Source organism: Caenorhabditis remanei, chromosome X, assembly GCF_010183535.1.
Source record: "Caenorhabditis remanei strain PX506 chromosome X, whole genome shotgun sequence".
Taxonomy (NCBI): domain Eukaryota; kingdom Metazoa; phylum Nematoda; class Chromadorea; order Rhabditida; family Rhabditidae; genus Caenorhabditis; species Caenorhabditis remanei.
In genome coordinates, this window is record NC_071333.1 from 6,886,522 (window position 1) to 6,898,726 (window position 12,205).

Here is a 12,205-nt window from a genome sequence, read left to right on the forward strand (position 1 = left end):
GTCGTGATTTGACTTGAATAAGGTTTATTTGGAATTGAAATTGAATAAGATGATGATTACGAATTATTGGTTGTGAGATCGCATTGGCAGGTCTGAGTTCAATTTTCGTAATACCAGTAAACGAGTTCCTCGTCTTCCTCGTCGTAGTCTTTTTTGGATTCATAGCGACGGATGATTGAAACAGTTTGCTGAGATTCTCGCATTATGGAAGGAGGGAGAGGTCTGAAAATGGATGTATTAGGGTCATGACTATACGAAAATGAAATGAGAATGAAAGAGGTACGTTTGTTTACACGGGTGAAAATAGAGGAAAGACACAAGCGGATATTGGAAAAAGAATAGTAATAGAGAAAAGTGTAATGGAAATGAAAAAAATGTTATACACGTTCTTGTATAAATCAGTAATTGAAGATATATAATAATTGAATTTTCAAAATCTGACGAAATAATAGTTGAATGAAAAAAAGGTAAGACGAGAAAAGAGAAAATGAAGCCAGAAACAAAGTGCCTTCCCCCTTTCATCAGTCTTATAAACGGATCTTAAAGGCCGAATGATGTGGCAAGAACCATTAAATGAAAGGAAGAAGACAAGCAGTTTGAGTGCAAGGCACGTCAGCAGACCAAATAGTAACGATTTCTGAGGAAAACACGTGAAGAACGAACGAAAACGATATGGGCGAGGACGAATAGACGAGAGAGACATGGGAGAATTGATAGCGGACGAAACTGGATTTCTGCTATTCTTCGCTCACATGAATGCATTTTTCTCTGGAGAATGGTGGCGGGCGGTTGGCTTAGCTGTTATTACTTTGGCAGAAGAGCGGCGAGGATTAGAAATTAGAGCATTGCACGTGTATTCAGATTCATTGACGTAAAATGTTGACCGGAATAATAAAAACTGGTTCGACCAGTCAGATGTAAGGAGAATTTTCTGGGAAATGGGTTAGTCTCGAGGCTATTTCAAGGTGAAATACATTCGGTCGATTCAATTTAATTTCCTGCGGAAAAGTGGTCAATGGTGGCTCTAAAATGAGAATTGGACGCTAATAAATGAGAATATATCTCGTTTCAAAAAGGAATAATACATGAATTCCATGAAGTATAAGAATAAAGCAGAAATTATTGAAAACTAATGTTTTAGAAAACTCCTAAGTTCCTCTTTATAGTTTGTCTAAAGACCAATGAACATTGCTCACTCACAATGATTTTGAGTTTTAAAATGGCAAAACTAGGCCGTTTCCCCATATGTTTGCTTTCTTCCGTCTTTCTTCACCTGACAAAATTTGTTTCACAGAAAAAGTACACAAGCCTACGTGTCATTCGGGGAAAAACATCTGTTCCATTTTTGAGGAAGCACGACAAATGGGTGAAAATTGGATGAGGTGCTAAAAGGATAAGTGAGTGAAAAAATAAAATTAGGAATGAAGAAAGAAGAAGAAAAGAAAATGGGTCACATCTGCTGGCAGGTGAGTGGGAAGAAATAAAAGTGAGGACACAATGAACCATTATGGCCATTCTCGTTGATGTGTCCTTATTTGTTGGTGTTTGTTGTTATTTCCTCCCAAATCAAAATATCAGAATCACAATTCCAATAATGTTTGATTCCGAACTGTCAACTTTTCTTCGATTTAATTTTTGCGCTAAACTGATAAGCAGTTGATAAAAGACGCACGTTTTTCATTTCAACTCTCACTTCCTCCGATTTCCTCCATTTTTCTTCATTTTCAGCAGAGAAATGGGTTTGTCCCGTATGGCATTGCTAGTTTTGTTACTAGCAGGTATCTCACTGACCTATGCTGCATTCTCCTGCAAAGATCAGTCAGGTGCTGATGTTGACTGGTAAGTCCTCGATTTTGGTTTCTATTTAGATCATTTGATTTTGTAAGGTTCGCTGTGTACAAGATGCCAATTGAGAAGGATGATGGGTCGGTGACAGGGCTGGCTGGAGGAATTGCCTGGTATTATGTGGATGTAAATAAGAAAGGATCTTTGACACCATCTGCGAAGACTTTAGACGATAAAGATCAGGTATATCCGTTAAATGTTTGCATTGACCAGTTAAATTTTGTGTAGTAGCACTCCAGGACAGTTTTTCTTGTTTTCAGGCTCTGGCCTACACTCTACAACAATACTATGACAGGCAGGCTGACAAAAGCATCTTCCACGTGATGTTTAACGATGAGGTAAGCAAGAGAAACAGAGAAAACAAAGAAATAATCTAATTTGGCATTGATAAATGCTCACTTGACCAAGACCAGGGACATTTATGATAAGATAACAGAGAGCAGAGATGATGGAAATCGACGTGTGTGCAAAACTATTTTGCAAACTGTTCTTATTTCAGCCATGGGGATCAAAGTCGACTTCCGGAATTCATTTGGAAGAGATTCTCACTAACAAAGTATACAGTAACTACACTCACGAGGATGACAGCACTTCCACAGCTTTTGGACACACCAAGGGAACTATTTTCTTTGATGGAGATTCTGGTGTATGGCTTGTTCACAGTGTCCCACTTTTCCCAAATCCAACTCAATACGAATACCCAGTTAGTGGACACGATTATGGGCAGACCATGCTCTGTATGACCTTCAAATACTCCGAGTTGAAAAAAATTGGAACTCAACTTTTCTTCAATCGTCCGAACATTTACTCCTCAAATCTTCCAACCAACATGGCAGCTGACAACGCTGATCTTGCAAAGGTTATTGCTGGACAATATCAGAAAGGAGCACCGTTCTCCAGTGTTTTGGAATTGGAAACCAAAGCTGGATACTCGTTCACGAACTTTGCTAAATCGAAGGAATTCAACGCCGGTAAGTGAGAAAGGTTACTCGAACGAATTGTACGTTTTCCATATCGTAGCATCTTAAATATAGTCTCTCAAATTTTTACCAAAGAACGTTATATGCTGAACTTTTCAGCTACATTTCTATAATGATCAGATAAAACTCTTCAAGTCAGGAAAACTTCTACACATTTTTGATACATTCTCCTACTTTGTTTTGAGTTAATTTATTTTCTTCCCTCTTCCACGTTTTTCAAAACAGGCACATGACATTCATCTCAGGAAATACCAAATTTCAGATCTCTACGACACCTTGGTGGCACCAACTCTCAAGACCGATTTGGTCGTAGAAACATGGAGACGTGGAAGTGAGATCCCACTTGACTGCAAATTGACCTACCACGCCAACGATGCCCTTTCTATCCACGTATGTACCTTATTTGTCAAAATAATTCTTCATTTCCGTTATTTTCAGGTTGGAGGTACAACTGCTTTCTCCTATACTAAGGACCATTCCAAGATGGCTCATTCCGCTGATATGACCAAACCGTGGGTCTGCATCGGAGATATCAATAGAATGGTATACTGTGATATTATTTTTGGAATTAAAATTGAGAATTTCAGACATCACAATACATTCGTGGTGGAGGAACTACATGCATCAGCAGCAGCTTCCTCTGGAAGGCTTACAGTGTTATTGCAACTCAAAATAACTGTGCATAAACTTATCCATTCTGTATTTTTCTGAATAAAAACAATTCAATAAAAACGTTTGTACAGTGCAACCAATCGCAAATTGAACAAACTTAGGTCGCATTTGTCTGAAACTAGTTTTTTTCGATTTCATCTTCTTCGCCATGTTCGATTCTATCGGGAAATAAATTTTCAAGTTTTGAAACCCTCAAAAAATCTAAATAATCTATATCCAGATTTGAATTATTAACTTTCGCGCCAAAACAGTTTAAAGGGATGTGTCCTTTTTTCTCCGAAGGTCTCGACTGGAATGAATATGAGAGGGAGACGCTTGCATATGTCCGAGCGCGTCTCTTGATTCCCTCCTTATCCTAAAAGTTTTCATATAACTCTCCTTTTTCTTCCAGTTTTGTCGAAGATTTCCAGTTTTATGTAATCTATTAAAATACTAAAATTATCAGTGTCTAGTACTGGTTTTTTTTCGAATTGATAATAGGCGTAGTACTTGAAAAATTTTTAGGCCCAAATTTTTCAATTCTAATTTTGCACGAATTTCATTTTTTCTCTTTCTTCCTCAATTTTTATTCAATCAAAATCAAGAATTAGATAACTTTTAGCTGTCAGCTATCAATTTTCCAGATTATCTAAATTTTTAACAATTTCTGTTCACCCAGATATCTCTCTGCCTTTCACGTGACCTCTGTTCTATGTTCTATGAATGGCACCAGATGGTCATTTTCTTTCGGAAAGTGTATAACAGAGCAGAGTATCGTAAATGGAGGTCCAGGCTCAAACCCTATAAAAAATATGATATTGTAGGCCACCGTTACCCTTGTTTTCGAAGCACAAAAACATTCATTGACTTTTATCATAAATCGTGCTTCAGTTTTCTCTTTCCCAGACCATTTGCATACACACTAAAAAAAATCAAAAAAACGCGTGATGCATTTCCCCAGTTGTACATATAGAAATGTTTTTCTACTCAATCGATAAATTCTCTTTTTCTTGAGCTTGTATCTTCCACATTTTTTCCTTTTCTCTTCGAATATGTTTTCAGAATGTCGTCTGCCAGCCCACGGATCAAAAACAAACCAGATACAGGACCCCCAGACAAGACATCGGTAGAAACTCCAAGCGGTGATCTGGATATCCCTGAATTGGTGCCAGTAGATTCTACACCACCAGTTCCAAAAGAAGAAACTGCTGAATCCATGATGTTGAGCCAACCAGCGTTACAATCCCTCGTTGCACTGGAACTTGCTTCCGAGGAACCCAACGTGCCAACTGCAACGCCAATAAATCTGGTCATCGATCAACAAGACTCTCCTATCATGGGACAATTGGAAGCATATTCAGAAGATGTCGTGAAGGTTAAACTAATGGACTCCCCAAAATTTCCTAACAGAGAAGAAGATACACATATCGAAAATCCGGTGGATTCGCCAATCGTTTTACAAGGTACATTTGTTGGGAAACGATAACGCTGATAATGACTATATTATTACAGAACCTATAGATCTGATGAAGTATGATGCTGTTAAACCAGAACCGGAAGAAGCTTCTATAAACGAACTGATTGACACGCTGATCACCCTGGTAGAATGTAATATTGCGAAGCAAGATGGAACTACTACAAACCAACCGGTCGAGGAACCCAGAGAACAGATGGCAGCTGAAGACGGCGAAGCTGAGAATACGATGTCAAACCTACCTGTTGTAAAACCCATGGAACTCAAAAAATCTCAAGCCGTGAAAACGTCCAAAAGCCAACATTCTATCAAGTCTGCTGACTTATTGAAGGAGACATCACAAGCTGAAATCGAGAAACAGGATATGAAGAAAAAAGAGCGTGGTCCAAATCTCCCCTCTTCTCACCATGGAGAATCTTCAGCCAACAAACCAGTTTTGCCACATTTGGAGGCAAATCATAATAAACTCAGCCAGAATTCGCCTACCAAATTGGCAGGATTGCCTTTCATTGTCAAAGAAGAATTGCTTTTGAAACCAAAAAAAGTTGGTGCAAAACACCCAATTGTTAAACCCATGAAACCCGTAGTCCTTGCTACAAAAATAACTGATTATGTTTCAAACAAACTGTTGCTCAACCAACAAGTTTCATCAAATTTGGATAAGAAAAAATGCGATTTCAGTCAACACCAATCAACAAAGCGAAAGGCATTGCCACCAAGCCCAGAACCTCCTAAACCTCTGAAACGGAAGAAACTTGGAGAGAATCAATCTTCTGGAAACGAAGAAGTTGTGAAGAAGGCGACACGTGTCTTGACACCAGTTCTGGGAGAAACGTCACAGAACGCCGATAATGATAGTCTCCAATCAAATGCCAACCACGCGAAAGCCAAGAAAAGTACAAAGAAGTTAGCAACTATCAATCACGAGCTTTATGACGAAGATGCAACTAAATTCAATAACGCACCGGTTTATCCCCCGGGATTGATCATCAGAACGACTGGTTCCAATTCGAAGGCGGCAGGAGATTCATCCAAAGATCTTCAAGCAGCTCAAAATCAAGCAAAAACACCTGTTGGTCAGAAAGTGGAGCCATCCAACACAATTGTGACGCCTCCACCACCTCCGCCGCGAAAAATAACTCCCAGTAAGAAGCAGCGTGAAGAGTTGATAAAACATTTAGAAAATACATCCATGGACAAACGTCTTTTTTGGTCATTAGTGCATGTTTACGGGAAGAAGATGGTCAAGAAGCTCAATCTCAAAGCCCGCGAAGTATGGTTTGATTTCTTTGCGACAACTGAGTACAATGCGACAGATAACTGCGAAGGTAGAATGCAACTCACTCTCCCCGATGGTTCTATACAGTATCTTGGTAAAATCACATGGAGGCGTCGACCACAGGATGAGTCTCTGCAGCAGCACACATTGCCAGAGTTTACCTCTAGTTGCGCGTAAGTGACATTAGCAAGTTTCACTCCATTTTTGAGAGAGTTATTTCAGATTAGCACGGGATGAAAGAGGAATCCCTATCTACATTGTGGAACTTGCAAATTTTGTACAATTCGTCGAGGAAATGAATAATCACATCCGTGATTTGTTCTCTCTCAACAAAAACGCATCGATTCGTATTGGCCCTCAATTCTTTAGACGTATTCCTTTGAAAGACATTCGTGACAAGATGGAGATTGTCATCGGTTACAGGATTAGAACAGGCGTACTGGAGAGATGTTTCGAAGGTCAAAACTATATTGATGCTCTTTCAGTTCGATTAGACAGATACTCTGTGTACCCCTGCCCACAAATGTGTAAAGTTCGCAATCTCATTGTCTATAATGCCGGAGACATTGAACCCTATCTCCAGCGTTTCGAAGGAGAAAACCTTTTTCTCACGGAGGTATACGTGAAGGCGTATAATATTCTTTGGTTCCTACAACGTTGGCAAAAAGGAGAAATGAAAAATCTCAAATCGCTGATTGTGACGATTTGGAGTGGATACTCAAAAGAAGAAGAAGAAACACTCCATTTGAATGAGGACTGGGTTTTATTCAATATTCCGCATCAAGCATGGGACAGTGAATTCAGACCAAGAAATTTCAATAACTACACAGTGTAAGTTTGAGTAAGAACTGAAAACTTCCACAGTTTTTAATATGTCATCTTTCAGGATTGAGGAATACACTACTTTGCCAGAAAACTTCATGGATATGAAGAATGCTTACGATATCAGACGTGAAACGGACAGAGCTGTTGCGAGCATCAAATTTGAAAAGAAATCATTAGTCTTTTGCGTCTGGTCGCCCAGGGATCTTTTTTCGGATTCCAGCTCTATCTAATAGTGCTCTAATGTCCTTCAGCATATCCACTTGTTCGTTCGACACAACTTAATACATTCTCCATTTCATTGATTGTTCTACTCAAGCTATAAATGTATTAATACTTTATTTTCTCAAATTATGAGTCTTAACTTATCAAGTGGCTATATCTTTGATACATACCTTTCAAAATATTGCTTTGTTTTTCTTATTTTTAATCTGATTTCTAGGTAGCTAAAAAATGCTGGCGTCGTTTCGGGCTCAAAGGAAAAGCGAGCGTCTTGGAGATTTGAAACCTCACGAAATTTTCGTTTTTTCTCTTACAGGTTCAGAAGCAAAGAACAAGGTCATAGAAGCCAATATCAATGTCAAAGAAGTTCTGTTTGATTTCTCGTCAATGGACAGCAGAAACGTTTATAGAGACAGCAGTGTCGATGTTTGCGTCGAGTTCCAGCCACAAATAAAGAGTGAGCTGTGTCATGCTGTTTGGACGACCAATCCACCGTATGGAGTCTTTTCTTTGGATAAAGAAAAATTAAATATCGAAGGACATCAAACTGAATGCAGGTATGACACCTTTGACATCAGTTAGATCCGCTGTCAGTTTGATGTTCTACAGAATCACCACTGACAACAACGGAGAATGGACCTTCTGGATTGAAGAAGTCAATCCGGTTCGTTTCCTCAATGCTCTCAATGCTCACATCCGCCACATCTACTCATTCCGCAGAGAAGTTTCGCTCAAAACTCACGTATCGAAGATGCTGTCGGTTCCGATGACTGGAAATATTAGGAAAACTGAAATTATTGGAAATGTGGTGGAACCTCAAAGAGTCGTACAGTATCTCAAACACTTTCCGGACGTCGAATTCTTAAAGCTCGAGTGTAGATTCGATGGAGTATTTGAGGTGCCAAATATAATGCTACGCACGGAAAGCCTCATGATCATTCAACCGGCTCAGACACATATGATGCGCATTTTCCACTCGTTTGAGGGAAGACATTTGTATTACGATGGATCTCGCACACCAATTGCACTAATGAATAATTTATTACTAGCTTGGAAAGCTGGAAAAATGAGAAATCTCAGTTCGATGATAATGAAAGTTAACGTGCAGGTGGAATATACCCCCTGGAGGCTGCTTCAGGATCTCGACGCTTATCACTACAATGAAGAACACAGACCACCACAATTCCCCTACGATTCTATGTAAGTATAATAATTTTTTTACAACAAACCCCAATATTTCTATAAATGGTTCCACTTTTCTTTCAGCATCCAAGAACATCTGGATTTGCCAGAAGACTTCACCGATTGCTCGATTGCGTATGATTTCAGGCGTACTCGCGACAATACAATTGCAACTATCTCGTTTGCTGGCGAGTATATGATGTTCTTTGTCTGGAATGATAACTTCTATTTGGGCATATTCTGAGCTGTTCAAGAAAATTACATTGATTGATTCGAATTCTCTTATTCTATGAATAAACTTGCTAAAATTGGTCTAATGATAGATTTTGCCGTTCTTGATAAATGGGTAGTACAACTCCCAACGTCAATTTTTTTTAAAATTCTCGTGTTTTCCGTTTTCATTCTCACTATTCTGATGATTATTTTTGAAACTCTTAAAAAAATGTTTTCTTCATGCAGATCACTCAAAATTCTTTTATTTGATTTATACAGGTTCATCTAAAAAGTTTCCAATGTCGATTGATGTACACGATGACGTCATTTCCGGATTTCTCGTGCACTACACTCGGACGCACTACACGGTATAAACCACTTTGTTCCCTATACATAAAACATTTTAATTTTAAGGTATTTCACCCGAATCAACACCGTTTGAAGCGTGGTCGTATTTCATACGATACTCCGTTGACGCTCGGCAAATACTACTATTTTGAGCATAATAAGGTTTTCTTAAGTAAAGTTATTTCTTGCTTATTTTGTAATTAACAGGTACCGAAATGCCGTGAGAGAGCCTTCAAAAAAAGCATCGAGTTCTTTGTTACAAGAACAAATGAAATATATGCGAGATCGTGGGCAGTCAGTCCGGGACGATATCTTCCGCAGAACATTCAAGAAAAGTTTGAGGGAAAAGTGTGGGCCCCTTTTTTTGGCCTTCTCAATGATCAAAATGACATGTTCGTGAAAAAATTCGGAGTTTGTGGACAAGGAGGAGTAAGAATGAAAAACAATGCTTGAATATTCAAACCTAATTTTTCAGATTGTAGTCAAGTTTGTGAATAGACCGAATGAAATTTTCAAGATCAGGAATGTAGAAAAACGTGAATATAATTTTGAGATTTCACAACAACCGGTAATAAGATTGAAACAAGTTGGTCTATTATGTACTGAAATTATTTACAGATTTGGAATGAAATATGCAATTCGAACTCGTCAGTTGAAGATTTCATTCGACAAGTAAGTAGATTTTGACTGAGAAATGACAAGCCCAGCTAACAATCTCAGACCCGTCTCCACCACTTTTCGTGCGCCAGATTTGCATTATGCGTTCAAGAAGGAGCACCAAACCGACGTTTCAATGCTCAAAATAAAGGTTCTTTTCCAAAATGTTCTCACTTGATCAATAAAACATATGGAGCTGTCAGATCAATGAGATATGGAAGGGTGAGTGAGAGATGTCGAATGTTAATAAAAATTCAATACTTTTCAGGTAGGAGTTTGGTACCAGCACTCCTTCACCATAAATAATAAGATCTCCAGAAGATATTCAATCTACGACAGAGCAACTGCAACAAAATTAATGGCTATCGATCCACCATTACCAACAAAAGTCGTGGGGAATCACGTAGAAGTAAGTTGGTCTAATATTCAACACTGAAATATTAGTGTTTTACCAGCTCACGGTGAAGTTCCTGTTCAACCACGATAGTTTTGAACGTGAATGGAGTCGTGACATCCAAGATTGGGAGGACAGACGCAGAGGACTGAAATTCAACATGTTTTTTTATAACGAATATTTGGGCAAAGTGGAAGTTCAAGATGATGAAGCCTGTAGGATCATCAAGGTAAATACTTGAAAGATTTAGAATTCGCGTTTTTGAAAAGAAAACATCCATTTGTACATTTTAAATATGTATTTCAAATATTTCAGCTCGTTGGAAAACTCCGAAACATTTACAAGCACCGATTGATCGGAGATCCAATTATCGTCACGGTTAAAGTGAGCCCAATCAGGGAGTTTGTCCAAAGAAACTGCGAAGACAATGCCAGTCCTTTGTTTTTTGTTCATGGCGTGGTTGGTGTGGAATACGTGAAGAGATAGTGACTGGTTGTTCCTGAAAATTCACAATAATTTTTTTATTCCACTCGTGTTTCTTGATAAATTAATTTTTCATATTTGTCTGGTTTGGGGAGTTATCGAAGCTCCTTATTATCATGGATTTATACACAAGTAAGCCATATGACTACTTTCACTGATTTATTCACATAAAATCGTTTTCACTATTCTATTTTTTACCATGCTTTGGCTTCGTCCACTAGTGTGTATCTTGAAATCGCATTGATAAATAAGTGAAATACATACACGACTTTTAGATAGTATCCAAGATGATAAATACAGACAGTGAAACTTTGAAATTCAAAAATCGTCTGATTATTCAACAAACACCGAGTAGTAAACTGAGAATTCAGATAAATGGCGAATTTAAGCGGAAATATGCATGTATCTTTTGCTCACATTCACGTGCAGTTTCTCACTACAAAGAAAGTCCGAAGTTTGTGTTCTTGTCACTTCACACTGAAATCAGTGTGTCAACAGTGGGTTTGTAGGTTATTAGTGGTAGTACAACCAGCGGTATTTTGCACATCAAAGACCGTTTGACAAAATTCTCAGCTCAGCTAATATCTGGGAGGTACATATGGCAGTACTGAAGGATACCACACACAAGTTTAGTGTAGATCATTCTGTTCAAAGTTTCAACCAAAAATTCTAACAGATGCGTAGAAATTAGTATTCTCTAATTTTTGAACATGAATTTCAACGGACAAAGATTTGATTGAATTTTTTCAAGTACAGTACCAAACCTGTTCTGACCTATGAATACCTTTGCTTTATCAAGTTAAGAAATACCTCCCTTGCATTCACTGAACTTTTGCATGTTTCTTCTATTCTGTTAACAGCCCTCCAATGCCAACCGAATATTTCCAAATGCTAATACCTTTCGTGTCCTCTGACACACTATTTCAGTGGTTGGCAATTGTATCACTTCTGTTTTTTCTTTTCTCTCCATCCTCTCCCTTCAGACGTTTCTGTCTATTTTTTGTTGCAGTTTAAAAAAGTCAAAAGAAAGCGCCGATGTGTCGAGATGCCATGATGAGTGTTTGAGCACGTTCTGATTAACTCACTCAAAGGTTAATCGAAGTAAAAGACACTTATGTAATCCCAAGACAAACAAAACCAATCAACACAGCTACCCTCCTTTACTCTTCTTTACTTTTTGCTTTCTCTCTATTTTTTTCTTTTTTTCTATTTCCACCCATTCCGTTACTTTTTTTGTCTCTTTAGACCCATCTCACCCACCACCGACTCATTCGTTTGCCTTCTTCATGTTTTACAAATTTTGCGGGGCCAAGGCGCAGAGGATGCCGCCCTTCTCTCATTCAGCATCTCTTTCTCCTCTTCACAACCGATCTCTTATTTTATCCTTATCATTTTTCGACTGATATACTTTAATCATATATTTTATTTTTCTTCATTTCAGAGAGGAACGGAGAGAAACATCTCTCCAGGCCACAACACCAGCGTCCCACCAGATTCGACACATTCAAACGTTATTCCCAATCGAAACTTTGAGAAACGAAATCCCCCCATACCCAAATCTCCCCGACTTCGCTCGACGACATATCAGATTGGTGAGTTCTACTTAAATTTGAATGTTCCATCTAGATTTTTTCGAATGTTACATCCTGAAAGCG

The 12,205-nt window shown here is 38.4% G+C and overlaps 6 protein-coding genes across 6 annotated transcripts; 4 read left to right on the top strand and 2 right to left on the bottom strand.

Annotated features, from left to right (window-relative positions):
• Window positions 1-98: 98 nt before the first annotated feature.
• GCK72_023314 (uncharacterized protein) lies at window positions 99-4,790 on the bottom strand (the record flags this gene model as incomplete). The annotated part of the gene is made up of 4 exons (XM_053735339.1): window positions 99-222; window positions 1,792-1,955; window positions 2,423-2,589; window positions 4,574-4,790. The coding sequence occupies 4 exons, from the start codon at window positions 4,788-4,790 to the stop codon at window positions 99-101; spliced, it is 672 nt and encodes a 223-aa protein (XP_053578905.1).
• Window positions 1,736-3,511, top strand: GCK72_023315 (uncharacterized protein; the record flags this gene model as incomplete). The annotated part of the gene is made up of 7 exons (XM_053735340.1): window positions 1,736-1,839; window positions 1,887-2,028; window positions 2,106-2,183; window positions 2,345-2,816; window positions 3,088-3,215; window positions 3,264-3,368; window positions 3,413-3,511. The coding sequence occupies 7 exons, from the start codon at window positions 1,736-1,738 to the stop codon at window positions 3,509-3,511; spliced, it is 1,128 nt and encodes a 375-aa protein (XP_053578906.1).
• On the top strand, window positions 4,540-7,284 carry GCK72_023316 (uncharacterized protein; the record flags this gene model as incomplete). Its single annotated transcript, XM_003106635.2, has 4 exons — window positions 4,540-4,939; window positions 4,989-6,402; window positions 6,452-7,060; window positions 7,116-7,284. The coding sequence occupies 4 exons, from the start codon at window positions 4,540-4,542 to the stop codon at window positions 7,282-7,284; spliced, it is 2,592 nt and encodes an 863-aa protein (XP_003106683.2).
• A 7-nt stretch (window positions 7,285-7,291) lies between these two features.
• On the bottom strand, window positions 7,292-11,371 carry GCK72_023317 (uncharacterized protein; the record flags this gene model as incomplete). The annotated part of the gene is made up of 5 exons (XM_053735341.1): window positions 7,292-7,370; window positions 8,503-8,665; window positions 10,134-10,215; window positions 10,410-10,566; window positions 11,361-11,371. The coding sequence occupies 5 exons, from the start codon at window positions 11,369-11,371 to the stop codon at window positions 7,292-7,294; spliced, it is 492 nt and encodes a 163-aa protein (XP_053578907.1).
• On the top strand, window positions 7,505-8,699 carry GCK72_023318 (uncharacterized protein; the record flags this gene model as incomplete). The annotated part of the gene is made up of 3 exons (XM_003106743.2): window positions 7,505-7,830; window positions 7,883-8,473; window positions 8,540-8,699. 3 exons carry the CDS (start codon window positions 7,505-7,507, stop codon window positions 8,697-8,699), a joined length of 1,077 nt encoding a protein of 358 aa, XP_003106791.2.
• Window positions 8,968-10,553, top strand: GCK72_023319 (uncharacterized protein; the record flags this gene model as incomplete). The annotated part of the gene is made up of 9 exons (XM_053735342.1): window positions 8,968-9,036; window positions 9,083-9,178; window positions 9,224-9,445; window positions 9,492-9,584; window positions 9,635-9,688; window positions 9,737-9,895; window positions 9,942-10,082; window positions 10,129-10,296; window positions 10,383-10,553. 9 exons carry the CDS (start codon window positions 8,968-8,970, stop codon window positions 10,551-10,553), a joined length of 1,173 nt encoding a protein of 390 aa, XP_053578908.1.
• Window positions 11,372-12,205: the final 834 nt, after the last annotated feature.